The sequence below is a fragment of the Chaetodon trifascialis genome, chromosome 11 (genome assembly GCF_039877785.1).
Source record: "Chaetodon trifascialis isolate fChaTrf1 chromosome 11, fChaTrf1.hap1, whole genome shotgun sequence".
Taxonomy (NCBI): domain Eukaryota; kingdom Metazoa; phylum Chordata; class Actinopteri; order Chaetodontiformes; family Chaetodontidae; genus Chaetodon; species Chaetodon trifascialis.
This window is the reverse complement of record NC_092066.1, coordinates 14,885,267-14,900,331: the sequence shown is the minus strand read 5'-3', so window position 1 is coordinate 14,900,331 and position 15,065 is coordinate 14,885,267. Positions and strand designations below refer to the sequence as shown.

General features: G+C 44.2%; 1 protein-coding gene across 1 annotated transcript in view; it reads left to right on the top strand.

Annotated features, from left to right (window-relative positions):
- Positions 1–15,065, top strand: part of LOC139338819 (neurocan core protein-like) — a 41,600-nt gene that overhangs the window by 15,983 nt on the left and 10,552 nt on the right. Inside the window, exons 4-13 of the mRNA XM_070974091.1 lie at positions 814–996; positions 1,581–1,755; positions 2,723–2,850; positions 3,573–3,857; positions 4,419–4,562; positions 4,688–4,777; positions 4,857–5,014; positions 5,114–5,276; positions 8,124–9,320; positions 13,015–13,131. Of these exons, the coding sequence (XP_070830192.1) occupies positions 814–996; positions 1,581–1,755; positions 2,723–2,850; positions 3,573–3,857; positions 4,419–4,562; positions 4,688–4,777; positions 4,857–5,014; positions 5,114–5,276; positions 8,124–9,320; positions 13,015–13,131 (2,640 nt within the window). The remainder of the gene's footprint in view (positions 1–813; positions 997–1,580; positions 1,756–2,722; positions 2,851–3,572; positions 3,858–4,418; positions 4,563–4,687; positions 4,778–4,856; positions 5,015–5,113; positions 5,277–8,123; positions 9,321–13,014; positions 13,132–15,065) is intronic.

Here is a 15,065-nt window from a genome sequence, read left to right as displayed (position 1 = left end):
TGGAAGGATTTTAGTAAAGACCAGGTCCAGAATGAATTCTTCTTTCCAGGGTCTCTTTAAAGTTAGGTGCCTTTCAGTACATTGGTTTGGTTTAATGGCTCAAACCGCTACTGTTTTTTTTCCTCACCGCTCTCATCAACCTCGCTTTCAGATGCAAAGGGAAGCTGCTTACAGTGAAAGAGCTCTGAAACCCAAATGTACACCTGTGCCTGCGAGCAACAAAGCAAGCATAAAGCAAAGTCAAGGCCAGGTGCTGCTGGAATCCATTTACTGGAGTCAGTGTGCAGTTTGTTGTTGTAAACTGAACCACTCAAACAAAATGATGTTATTGATCAAAGTTCAGTCATTTTTCTCTCTATAACATAACCTTTAATGACTAAACAGAAACCAAATGCAAAGTTACATAAAGTTAGATTATTTATGAGGAGTTTAACTCAAAGATGGACCATTTGATTGATAGTGACCTGGAGACAGAAGCAAACAACACACAACTGATTTACTTTCAAGAGTCACTAAATCCTGATTGGTTGACAGAAGTATGTGACACCACGCTGTTCCGACTGAGCCTCGCCCACCTCCAGCCAGTCAGACAAGTGATGATGAAAACACAAATACAAAAATCTTTCATGGGAAATAACCAAATCTGTTAGGCAGACAGTTTTGTTCTCACGTGGGACCAAATCACTGCTAGCAAGAGGCGGGACTGAGAAAATATGCTTTATGGGCCTTAAACTCTTCAAACTCTTTAAATCAAAAATCAGCAGGGCGGCAATAGACACTTTTAATGAAGAAACCTCTCTTTCTGTGCCAAAGGTGATGTAATCAAGGTGAATAAGGCTTTCAATGGCCGCGTCATGCTGCCAGGATACACTGCCAATCCTCTGAATGCTACCATGGAGATCTCCAGTCTCCGCACCAACGACTCAGGCACTTACCACTGTCAGGTTGTCATGGGGAGCGACTATGAGAGAGACACTGTGCCCCTGGTGGTCTCCGGTAAGTTCAGCAGCCACTGACGGAGATTTCATTGTGAGAAAAGTTTAGTGCCACAACTCCCCAAAGGAAACATTTAAGCTAAGCAGAAGCGTCGCTGACAGACCGAGCAGCAGTAACACGAAGGCCGTTCAAATTCTTCTTCTAACCCAATGATTTCTGTGTTTTACTGCTTTCCAGGCTTGTTGTGCTAATGTAAGATAGATAATGGCAGCTTTAAAACAGGATCACTGCCAGCCCCTTTTCAGCTTTCCTATCTAATTAAACATTAATAACATTGATTTACCATATCAATATCATAATGACTGACTTAATTAACGCGGCTTACTGCTCTCTGTGTTTGTGTTGTTTCTGTTATCTAGTTTTCCACTTGAGTAATTGTGTAATTCTTTTAATTAAATTGTTTGGACTGAATAGCAATGATATTCTGTGCGCTCATCTGTGAAATTTCAGCTGACTCTCATATTGTGTTAGATTGATCTGTTGTGGCCACAATAAAATGTTTATTGATTACATCCTATCTATTTATTGATTTGAAACAAAGCGGTGTTGGTATAGTATCTCTGTCCCTGTGTCTGTCTGTGTAGGTGTGGTGTTTCACTACCAGGCTCCCAGCGCCCGCTACACCCTCTCATTTTCAGACGCCCAGCGGGCCTGCCAGGAAATCTCAGCTCAGATGGCCACACCAGCCCAGCTGTGGGCAGCGTACTATGACGGCTTCGCCAGCTGTGCAGCCGGCTGGTTGGATGATCAGACTGTCCGGTGAGGAGACGTTCAATAACTCCCTTCTGCTTGTCACACTGTTGCAGTGTTGCTCGCTAGTTGCAGTGAGTCCTGCTGTGTTTTGAAGTATTATTTTATATTATTGATTTATCTGCAGATTATTTTCCCTGATAAACTGATCATTAGATTGATTAGAGTCCAGGTTCGGGTGTGACCCTCAATCAAAAACCCAAAGACTAAGCCCTGCGAATTTTAGGCATTTTTGTTCAAAAGAATAGTTTAACCTTGTGGGAAATTTTCTTATTAGCTATCTTGCCAACAGTTAGGGGAGGAGATTGACACCCCTCATGTGCCTGTAACATCATTATAAAGCCACAGCAAGCAGCTGGTTAGCTTAGCTTTGCACAAAGAATGGAAACGGGGGAAATACCGAGCTTAGCTTTTTGATTGTTATGTTTCAGTTTTTGTGCAGATTAATCAAATGAGATATAATGTGTGTCAGTGGACTTGGAGGTGCTGATAGGCAAATTTTGTTACCTTTGGCCAGAGCCAGGCTTGCTAATCCCCGTTTCCTGTCTCTATGCTAAGATAAGCTAACTGGCTGCTGGCAGCAGCTTCATTTTTATTTCATTTTTAATATGCCTGCTAGTTTTCTAATATGAAGACATTTGCTTTTTTTCCGAACTGCTTGTTCTCTCTCCTCTTGGATCATCTGCTATCTCAATTAATATTCGGTTCTTCAGTTTCGTCACCTCGTTCTTGAGTTCTTCTTTTTACCGCTGCTGTTTCTTTGCTGTTAATTGCATTTTAATTTATTCTAATCCATTGCCCTTTCAATGGGAATGCAAAAAGAATTTATGCTTTACTGACATTTAAAGTATTAATGGAAATAAACGCAGCAATATGTGAGCTGAGATAATGTCCATACAGTAGAATGTCCATTTCCCATGATTAGCAAAAGAGAGGCTCATTCCCATTGATCTCTCCCACATGGTTGTCTCCACAGCTATTCTGTCCAGTCGCCAGAGCTTGGTTGCTATGGACACAAGGAGTACTCTGCTGGAGTGAGGAATTATGGGAAGAGGGACCCGAAAGAGTTGTTTGATGTGTACTGTTTTGCAAAAGAACTGGATGGTACAAACATATTCACACACACACACACACACACACACACACACACACACACACACACACACACACACACACACACACACACACACACACACACACACACACACACACAAAAAAAAAACATATGAAAACCTGTCACAGCTTTCGGCCTTTGCTCTTATGTTTGCATCATATTCCGTTACAACATGAAAGGACAAAGTTGGACCCTTTTTTTTTTTTTTAAAAACTTTTCTAGTTTCCAATAAATCCATTGAAAAGGCAAAACATCTGTATTAATCCACAGCTTTGAATAGTCCCTAACAAATACACCATTTTAATGTCTTACATTCACTTGTTTGAATAGTGTTTGCACTACTGTGCATTCCTGAGCATTTTTTCAAAGTTAAACTTTTCATTCATGATCTGATTTTAAAGATTTATGTATCTTCACTCGCAACCAATGGGCTTGAGTCTGAGTGGCACTTACAGGGTCACAAAGTATCGAGACATGGACGACCACATTTTTGGTTTTGGTCTTTTGATGGAATTTGTTGAGAATAACAAACATAAAGAATATCACAAGCCTCATCCTTTGAGTACCATTATTGTACTACAAACTACACAATGTTATCTGTGTATTTCAAAGCCCTCACATGTAGTTGCAGTAGTTTATCCAAGTGTCTCCCTGCTATAATCTGCTCCATCTGCTTCTTGACAAGCTCCTGTGTCATGTCTCCCTCCTCCAGGTGAGGTATTTCACTCCTCGGTCCCAGGCAGGCTGTCTCTGTCCTCAGCCTCAGACCGCTGTGTGTCCCTTGGGGGCCAGCTGGCCACAGTGGGGCAGCTTTATCTGGCCTGGAAGGCTGGCCTGGACAGCTGCGCCCCAGGCTGGTTGTCTGATGGCAGCGTCCGCTACCCGGTGACATGGCCTCGCCCGGACTGTGGAGGGAGCCAGCCGGGAGTCCGCACCATCACACCCAACAGCACTACTGACAACACCACAGCTCTATATGATGCTTACTGCTACAGAGGTATTGTACCATTAGAGATCTAAGGCTGCATTTGCACACTATTTTTGTTTATGGAAAGGGACTTATTATTATTTATGGATGGGGCAGCACGAACCAGGAATACAGTGAATCTGCACCATCGTCTCAATAATGGTTTCCAATCATATGAAATGATTGGTTCTTAAAACTTGATGAATCCATATTGATATTACTGCCATCTCATTCCTAACAGAAGTGTTGATGTTGCTGTTGAAGCGTTGTGTGCTATTAATGTAGTGAAATGATAATAAATGTCATTGGCACTATTGTAGCTATGGCAACACTGATTTGTGATCTGTCCCTCCGTCATTTATCTGTGAAACTGCCGGAGTGACAGAAGCAGTGGGAGAGAGAAAGAGAAAGAGAGAAAGAGGACAGGATGTGTTGAAGTGAAATATCGAGATGCTCAGCTTTTGTTCACAATGTTGACTGACATTGGCCAATTCCTGCTGGATTAAAACAAAGTAAAGCTGTGAGACAAACTGGATAAAATCCCTCAGCGATTGGCATGTGAACAGCAAATCTTTTCAACTTGTTTCTTAGGTAAAGTGAAGAATACGGGCTCCATCTCTCAGATCTACTCCTCCCTGTGGAAGCCCTGGAGCTACCTCACAGGCTCAAGTCACGCTGACTCTGAAGGGACAGACAGTCCTGACTTGATTACACAGCAAACCGCCACGACCAGAGGTTTTACGTTTGTCTACGATTAGCAGATCTGTAGCAGCAGCTGATTAATCAGAGAATCAAGCATCCACAAATATGGAAAGATTGAACATACAATAGATGTGCTTTTTGCAAATTCATCCTTGCAGGGTCCTCAGATGGCAGCGAGGTTTCACCTTCAAACTGGACAGGACTGGTCGACATTGAAGAGGAGGCCTCCCTTCCCAGCGCTGACGCTTGTGAGGCTGTTTTCCAGTTATGTGTACTGATCACAAAAGAATGTAGATTTCATAATAATCCAAATGATTTTGTCCTCAGCCACAGACCCCTGGTCCTCAGAGTCTTCAGGGTCATTTGTGACCCTCCAGCTAAACCCAGGACAGAGCTTTTTAGACTGGGGGGAGCCACTGGAACCTGGCCCTGACTCAGAGGAGTTTCTCCGACCGCCTGTCTATCCCACTCCTGCTGAGAAAAAGGTCGGCATGGGTTTAAGCTCTTATTTTGAAATGAAAAAAAAAAAAAAAATGGAAGCAGCATCACTGAGTTTCTGTCCACCCACTTATTTCTTTTTTTAGGTGATCTCAAAGATTGTCAAGTCCATTTGGAAGCCTTGGAACTACCTGGTGGGGCCTGGAGATGAGGAAGGTACCGAAGCACCAACTGGACTAGCAGGTGAAGAGGAGACAGCCACGAAAAAGACAGAAGAGGAGACAAATTCAACCGGGACATTGTCACCAGGTGAGTGGATTTATATTGTGTGAACCAATATAGTCAAGAATGACAGAGCTTACGTGTGAATACAGAAGGGGAAAAATGGTGCAAAAGCACTATGTTCATGAGCATGTACAGTATTCTGAACATATATCTGTTGAGGCACTAATTTGTTTCGGTCTGTGATGTTGGGGAAACATCAGGGGGGCAACACAACAGGATGGTACATTAATTACAATACAAACAAGCCCCCGGAATGAGGTTCATTAGAGAAACACAGAATTAATAATGAGTAAAACTGGGAGAGCGGAGGCCTTGGAGCCCTGGCATGTGGTGAGGGGAGTGTGTCCACCATCAACTCTTTTTTTCTGCAGGAACAGCAAAAACTGGCTTGAGGTGTGGAGACAAACTGAGGCTTCACTGACCTTTCTCTGCAGCTCAGCCAGGCTCTCCTGTAGGGCCACTAACAAGCTGTGATTGATACCAGCTGTGACGGCTGACGATCTCCAGCTGTACACAATGATCTCCCTCACAGTGGGAAACAATGGAAATAGTACAAGAATAATGGTCTTTTAACTTTGACATGGACTGTCCACATGGAATATATGAAAAGAAAATGAAAATAGATAGAGTGATACATACATATATGTGGAAGGGAACAAAATGTGAAGTTAGGGAATAAGATCAAATTAGTGTTTTTTAAACTAACATATTTATTCTAATATTAAGGGGTACAGAGCAACAAAGCTAGAAGTAGAAGATTTACAAATGTTATTTAATTTCAACTTGCATCCAGCAGTATCTGTACAAAACAACTCAACAGCTTCCTCTTGCTTTACCAGCAAACGCTGATGGCGGACATTCATTTTTAACCCATGTGTTGCTCTTACGGATGGTCCGTACAATGTGAGCTACGTTGAGTATAAAGTGTAAAGTACTTAGAGTGTAAGTTGTCTTTGTGTTAGTCCCAAATGCAAGGTTATTGCTTAGCAGGTGTAACGCGTGATATAAATACTCTACATTGTTACCCCGTTATTCCCTAACTTCACATCTCGTTCCCTTGATACATGTATGTATCCGTATGTACTGCAAGACTGCAGACAGCACGGTCCAGGTCGTTCTGCTATGGGATGCCCATTATTAACACTGAGGCATAGGCATCGTGGGTTGAAAATGTCAGGTTTCCTACAAACGTGGATGCAGGCAGATGATGGAGGAAGAGTGAAATCCAACTCATCAGCCTTTATTCTTTGTTCCCATGTCTCAGGGGTCCAGCAGGTTTACAGGTCCTTATGTACTGGATGTGGATGAAAGTGGTTTCCAAATGGCAGGCATCTCTGTTCAGTGTTTGTTGAAACTGTGTTACAGGGTTGTTGATTCAATTCTGAGGCAATATGTGAGGCTGTGGTGGTCTTTAGTTTCATTCTCTTTGTATGTGTGTGTTTTCTTAGCTGTGTGTGTCCAGAGAGCCGTTAGACGTTCAGCTGTGTCTTTTTTTCCTCTTCATTTGTTTGTTTGCCTTGGCTAACAGTGGCTGTTTTTAAAGATTTCTTCTGGACACATTAGATAATTTTATATCTTTGAGACTGATGGCTTTGCAGAGCAGCAACTGTTTTGTCTCTTTGCAGCGCTGTTAGTAGCCTGATGGTGCATTCAGGTCATATGAGGTGGATGGTAAAAATGTTTGTGGGGCAGTTTGTAAGTCTTCACATCAGTGAACATATCAAAGTGGTTGTATGAGTGCAGAGCAGTTAGTGTGAGGATTAAAATGCTTGTGCACTGATGATATAGTACTATATTTATTTATTTTGGGAGTAATTGCTTTGAAAGGCAGACAGAGGTTGACAGAAGGTTACCATTATCTTTTTTGCTTTTCAGCATCAAGTTGAATATATCTGAGCTTTCAGGAAAAAAATGCCATTTTTTTGTAATTGTAATTAGGATGTTGCTATGAATGTCATTTACAAATCTGAGATTGGTAATCAAGGTAACTCATGACATGAACACAGCATCATATTGTTTTGAAAGCTCACACTCAGTGCTGAATGTTAGACTTTTCAAACAAGCGCCTTCTGCTAATTGGTAAACAATCCAATATACAATAGCTCACCAGTCTCACTCCCTTTGTAATAGAATAGCTCTCTGTGGGGATATTTCTCTGTGCAACAATAATGTTCAACATATTGTAGGGAGCTGCACGGTGGCGCAGCAGGTAGTGCGCGTGCCTCACAGCAAGAAGGTTGCCGGTTCGATCCTCGGGTCAGGCGGGGCCTTTCTGTGTGAAGTTTGCATGTTCTTCCCGTGCATGCGTGGGTTCTCTCCGGGTACTCCGGCTTCCTCCCACAGACCAAAAACATGCTCATTAGGTTAATTGATGACTCTAAATTGTCCGTTGGTGTGAGTGTGAATGTTTGTTTGTCCTTTCATGTGGCCCTGCAATCGGCTGGCGACCGGTTCAGGGTGTACCCCGCCTCTTGCCCATTGTAGCTGGGATAGGCTCCAGCCCCCCGCAACCCCGAAAGGGATAGGCGGTATAGATAATGGATGGATATTGTAGGGAGTTCTTCAGCACTATTCAGCCCTTTTCCTTCAACGTGTTTCTTCACAGTGTCCACAGAGCTTTGCTTGCTGGTGTTGATAGCATTGAAGTGTAGACGTTGCTGGTACAGTGACAGAGGAAAACAGCTTAGAGATCCAGGTAGCTAAGAAGTGTTTGTTTTGCTTCCCTCGGCAAAGTGGAGAGAATCCATAAGGCGATTTTTACCCTGTTCGTCACTCTTGGCTTTGTATTTTGCACTCTTCTCTCTGTCTGCAGTAATTGCACTCCTGGCTACTCTTGTTCTTTTCTTTTTCTTTGTTTTGTGCCCTCCGCAGGTTTGTTTTCTTGGGGAAGTTCACAGTTCAGCAGTCCCACGAGCGAAAACTCTACACCAGCCAGTGAAGAATCACCCACTCGTCCGGCATCTACTTTTGCCGCCTCCAGTAGCTCTATGACTACAGAGAGCACCAAGAGCTGGGAGACAACAGAGACGCACACGTCCATCGCCTCCAGCTCTGCACCTGAAATCGCCTCATCCGGCAGGGAAACCTGGGTCCGAGTTGAAACGGAGACCACGACCCAGCCGGGTGACAAGAGGGAGGAGACGGTGACCTCCAGAGCCAGTGGTAGAGGAGGCAGAGGAAGGGGGAAGAAGAACAGAGGAGAGGACAGGAGCAGAGGAGAAGACAAGGGGAGAGGGGAGGATAGGGGGAAAGGAGAAGACGAGGGGAGTGGAGAAATCACCGGTGCAGAAGCAAAAGGGGAGATACAAGTGTCACGTCGACCAGTTGGAACAAGTAAACCAAGAGAAAGATCCAGAGAAAGATCTAGAGAGAGGGGTCACAGGAAGGGACAGTCCACCACTACCACGGCTACCACTACCATGGCCACCACTACCACCCCTAGTCCACCACTGCTAGAGCTCACAGTGATGACCACAATTGGATCAGAAAGTGCTGACATATCTACGTCTGAATCCCCATCCACTTCACCAGTAGAAACCCCATCGCCATCAATTGCGCCAGATCAATACCTGTCGTCATCTCCATCGCCATCTCCATCCATCACTGCATCCATGTCCCCATCTCCATCCTTTTCTCAACCATCTCAATCCCAGTTCGAATCCCAGTCTCCCTCCCCATCGCCGTCTCTTCCATCTTCCTCCTCCCCATCTCCAACCACTTCCTCCCCTCCATCCAGTTCCCAATCCCCATCTTTCTCACCCTCACCATCATCACCACCTTCCCATCCCCCATCTCAAACAGCTGGATCAGGAGACCCAGCTCCATCCCCTCACTCAGACAACCAGGACAGCTCCATGAACCCCCTGACTTCACTTAACTGGGCCCCAGTAGAGAAAGCAGTTCTGAACAGCTCTCTGGATTATCCTTCATTACTGTCTGGGCCCTCAGATGAGGAGGAGCCTGCCTGGTCTCACGCTGTGGGTTCGGGGGCCTTGTTACCTGGCAACATGGAGGAGGAGAGCAACAGAGGAAGAGCCAACATCAGTACCATCACTCTCAGCCCACCAGGTCAGCATTGTATGTTTTCAGATGTTTTGTCATCCTCTTGGTAGACTCTCCTTCATATAAGTATATATATCTGCGTGTTCATCATAACTAATACGCAAATTTTATATTATTCCACCAAAAGCATTATTTTCACTTGATAGTCTCAAAAGACAATTCTGATTTATTACAACTTGCATCTTATTTTTGTAGTTTTGCCCTTCATTTCCATTGGGAATGTTAATGTTAATTGTTGAGAAGAAATCTGATGGGGTGGGAAACACAAGCAGTCAGATGATCAGACAACCCTGGGTTAGCCAAACTTATCTGGAAAAGAAAACAAAGGCAAAAGGCAGTTGATATTTTGCCAGTGTGGAGACCCTACATGTGAGCTTGGCAAGGAGCTGGAGGTGGATGAAAGCTGTTAGCCTTTGAGACAAGAGGAGAAATGCTTTTCCAGGGTCATCTAAAGCTTTTGCTTTTAATGTTGTGTCTTTTTAGCTGACTCACTAACGTTCACTGGTGAGCCTACATTCAGAAGAACTGCAAGTCTGGTGTACTGTGTTCAGTCACTTATGTTAAGCTAGCTGTTGACGGTCAAAATGCCTCCAAAATCAGAGACTTGCTGCTTGTTAAAGGAAAACTTCAACATTTTGGGAGAAGCATACATTTGCTTTCTTTTGCAGAGAGTCAGATGAGATGACTAGTGTTGTTGCTAGAGCCAGTAGCTGGTTAGCTTAGCTTAGCACAACGACTGGAGAGGGAAAGCAGCTGTCCAAAGGTAACGAAATCTGCCTAGCAGCACCTCTAAAGATCACTTATGAACATGTCACGACTTAAAACTACTGAGTGACATAACAGAATGTGACGAGTAATGTAATTATTACTTCTGCTTTTGAGTAATCAGTGAAGTAATGTAACCTTTTCTACAAGTATATGAGTAATTGATTTGAATTTTCAAGTAACTTGCCGCAACACTGTAACCTGATGTTCTGCCAGTATGTGTTTCTTGCTTTGGCGCACTTAGCTGCAACAATGCGCCTGCATGTCTCAGGAATTACTCTGGTGAGTACACTGTTATCACAAGCAGTAGAAATGAAGGCCGACGAAAATAACTGTCCTTTAAAATTGCCTTTTCATTTCCTCCCCTGACCTCGCCACTGGCATATTTATTCAAAAAAATTCAGTGTGTACTCCCCTGGCTGCATACCTTTTATTCCCTCCAGAAGCAGGGACCACATTCCCGCTACCATACACAATCTGTTGATTAAGTCGGCAGCATGGTATATATCAGCAAAGCTCCTGGCTAGCCACCTGGTTTTCTCCTTATTTTTTGCTTGATAATGAGAGTTCACTGGAAACATCCTATCACCCGGCTTTTGTAAGCCCCATGGGCATCATGCTATCTCACATTTCTATGCTGATTTATTTTGGTCCCTTTGAAAGCAGCTCATGTCTGCGGCAGGCATGGCTGCTCTGGGTGTGAGGAGTCTGCGGATGGAAAACATCTGTAAACTCTATCGACAAGAAGCCGAGGGCAACCACCTGGGCTGCTGGCGTACAGTATTTGATTGATTGACTGAGACCCTGGAGTCATGCAGGCAGACGGCCTTAAATACACAAACACACAGTGATATCTTTGCTACACAAACAGAAGAGGCGCTCGCAGCAGATTGGCCCAGAATAATGACTTGCTTGCTTACATCTCCCTCGTGCACACTCTCGCTCCAGTGCAGTCCCTTGTGTTTGGGTTTCATGGCAGTGGTCAGTATTTTCTCTCCCGACTGGATCAGGAAGCACTTCATCAGTCAGTTCAATCAATGAGGGAGAGGAGGCAGAAGGGAAGCCTTGGGTTGGATTTCAGGACCTTCAGTAGCACAGCGCATCGTTCTCAAACATGAACACACGAGACCGTCTATTCTTTTTAAACACATTGTCATCACACCATCATTCTGTAACATTTAAACTGCAGCAATTCCTTCGTCTTCACCTTCATCTTCACACTGTCCTGCCTTCACAGAAATGCCATCTGTGAGGTCGAAGGTGCTTATCTGAAAATCGTGTTTCCAAAGTAAACCACATTTACACCATGTCTGTGGCTGTGATTACTCGAAGCAAAGGCTGTGTGTGATGTGTGGATTAATACTTTGAGGTATCCCAGCGTCGGCGCTGCAAAGCATTATCCCCTTACTGACCTATCTCTGTAAACTTATTAGTTGGATTTTGCTGTTGCCAGCTTATTGTTGTTGTTTGTGCCAGTGGTGTCAGCCGCTGTGCAGGGCGAGGGACAGTCCACTCTGTCAGCTCCTTCTACAGACTATTGATTTTTCTGCACCACTCGCTTTAATGAACGGCCAAATGCACTAGGTTTATCTTTCACACGCTCACACATACTGTAGTAAATCTACTTGTCATAACAGTTGATATTTGTCAAGGCGTGCCATGACCTTGACTGATGCAGAGGGTGCAAGTGCACTTCGGCCTGGACTGATGTACATTAAATGAAATGCATGGTCGGGTTAAGCACCTGACTTCAGCAGAATTCAAACCGTGAGCAGACGATTCGCTCGCAAAACTTAACATAAATCTATAGAGCTGATGCTATTGAGAAATCTTGCTCTGTGCTGTAGGAGTTCTTGTGATTGAAAACCCTCAATCTTTTTTTTTGTTTTGTTTTTCTTAGTCCCTGAACATTTATTTTGCCCAACGCAGCAGCCCTCATGATGATAACCCAGAGGATGTGAGCTTGAGATGTCTGCTTCTGGTTAGTTATTGGACAGGATCAGCCTCAAGGCTAATCATAGCCAAGGTATTGATTTTTGTTCATCATACCGTGTAAACACACACACACACACACACACACACACACACACACACACACACACACACACACACACACACACACACACACACACACACACACACACACACACACACTGCCAGCCTCACACAGCACCCCCTCCTAAGCAGTGCTCAGTGTCAGAGAGAGCTGGCAGAACAAAGACTCCCACAGCCGAGCTTTTGCGGCCAGGATGAACGAGTGGTGGTTTTCAAAGACCTTAAGTTGCTATAATGAGCGGCTCAGGGGAGAAACACGTGGTAGTGTGTCAATTGATATGGAAATGTGTAATTGTGGAAAGAGACCACACACACGCACACATTAAGAGGGTGAATAGCAGGGCCGAGGCGCTCGGCGGGAGGTCTGCTCATTTCTGTTGAGGATGGCGAATGTCTGAAGTTCTCACGCTGCCCACTACGCTCGGCGAAGTGAGCCAAGGCCTCGCTTTCCATATGGTAACCATGACAACTGTGGCTGTGAGTGGATGGCGAGGTTGAGGCTCTCTGGCTTCTGATCCCTTTGAAAAGAGATAGAGTGTGAAATGGATATGCGTGTGTTATAACCGCTGGTTTGGGCTGAGCCACGATGACAGAAAATTAGGGTGTTTTTTCTGAGTCACACATTGATTTTAGATTTGTTCACAATCCAGGCAGGGCTGAGGGAATTTGTTTTTAAGGCATCCAACTTTAGGGGATCACCATGGAAATGAATGTTTTATGCTTTATTCAGACAGTGGGCTTAGATACACCGGTTTTATCCTCGCCAAAGTAAATCACATTCAAAAACTGAAAACCACCCTCCTTCACAGTATCACTAATTAACTCCCTTATTTTGAATCCCTGAATTCCCCCTCCGCCCCCATCCGTCTGTCTCTTTTAGTTGAGGTGGAGCCCTGCGTGACAAACCCATGTCTGCACGGAGGAAAGTGCCTTCCTCAGGGAACGGGCTACAGCTGCTACTGCCCACAAGGATACGCTGGGGAGAACTGTGAGATTGGTGAGTGACGCTTATGCACACATGTACTCACACATCCCACACAAACACACACATGCATGCATCCACACAGTGGCATAACAAAGTCAGACCTGCGTCAGTCTGTACATATTGACGCAAGGCTCTCAGCAGCCTATTGGCAGGTCAAAGGCCAAGCTGTCCGTCACATTGAGACAGGGGGTTGAATGGAGGCTGGGGTCAAAGGTTATGGTCAGACTGTCAGAGGATGATGGTGTTGGTCCCTGAAGATCAAAATATTGGTAGCTTTCACTGCCAAGGTTTTTTGTCTTCTAAAAAAAAACCAAAAACATTCATGTAGCAAAGAAAAAAAACCATCGCTTGAAATTTTAAGCCAATTTGATTTCCACTCCCTGCAAAAAATACCTGAAGGTTTTGGAATGAAACCAAAGCTCTTTGGTTTGCCATGTCTCAAAAACACAAAAAAACACAATCATTTAATGGCGGATCAGTTCCAAAAACAAATCAATTGTACCTCACCCAAAGCCCTTTATATGCTCACCCAACTTCGTAGAAATCCATTTGTCGGATTTTGTGGTGTGTTGCTGCCAGAGAAAACGTAGCCTCCTCCTGCAGGTATAAAGACGGCTGAGAGCTTCTGATCGCTGCTGTCTGTGATCCCCATTGTGGGGAAGGTTAGTCTGGAAATGTAATGTGTTACAGATTACAAGTTGTCATGTTAAAAATGTGTTGATTAGAGTAACGTAATCAAAGTAATATACCTTAATGCATTTGATTACATTTTGATCCCATGAAATTAAACCAGGAAACCTCTTAACAGTACTGACCACTGACTGTCAAACCTCATCACGCCTCCATGCCTCCGAGGCTGCAGGAGTAGTGTGCTCTGTCTGTCCATCCATCTGTCCATCCCATTCTTGAGAAGACAATATCTCAGAAACACCTTGAGGGAATTTAGGCAAATCTGGCACAAATGTTCACTTTGCTTTAAAGGATGAACTGGTTAGATTTTGGTGGTCAAAGGTCAAATGTCACTGTGACCTCACAATTGTTTTTGGCCATAACGCAGGAATTTATATGCTAATTCGAAAAGAATTTCGCACAAATGCTGAATAAAATAAAATGATGAACAGATGACGGTTTGTGTCCAAAAGGTCAAAGGTCAACTTCACTGTTATAACACAATGTTTTGCAAAAATCCTTTTCTGGCCAGACTGTGACCAAATTTCATCTGGTCAGACACTGAACTGGTGACACTAATCTTGGGTGTTCACCTTGAATCTGTGGTGTTTGTATTGATCGCCTGTGCTGCCAGGTTGAAGATGTGTGTGAAGCTTTCACGTTCTACAGTTTAGCTTCTTTGCACAGCATCTCAACTACCCGCTGCAGTTTGACCAGCTGATAGAGATTCACTGTCACACCTGACGCCTCATGAGCCACTTGCACTCCTTTTGTTTTGCATTTTCACCTTTCATTGGATAGTTGATAATGTGGAGCCGGACAGGATGTCAGGAGGAGACAGTGTGCATATGACATACAACAAAGGTCCACAATCACAGTGTTTCTATGGCATGCACCTTAACTGTTTGACTACCAGCACACCCTCTGTATTCCCTTTAAGTTGGTTTCCCCCGTCTTTGCTGTCACATAACAAGCAGCACTCGGGCACGGACAAATGAAACGCAGCTGTGAATTGCAGCAAAATCTACCACTCACAAAACTCCACCCAGAGGCTTTCAGTCCATTTCCACTGCAAATTCTTGTTTAAATCACAATTTAACAGCCACACACAGCAATGACATACTCACTGCAGTGTTTTCACATACCTCTCCCTATTAGACTTCTGCTCAGGACTGTGCTCGATTCTCAGAAGACAGTGTTCATGTCATTAGTAATACCTGTGCTTCTTCTGCTGTGGCCTACCCCTCATTCTGCTGTTGCACCTGTTAGGATGGAAC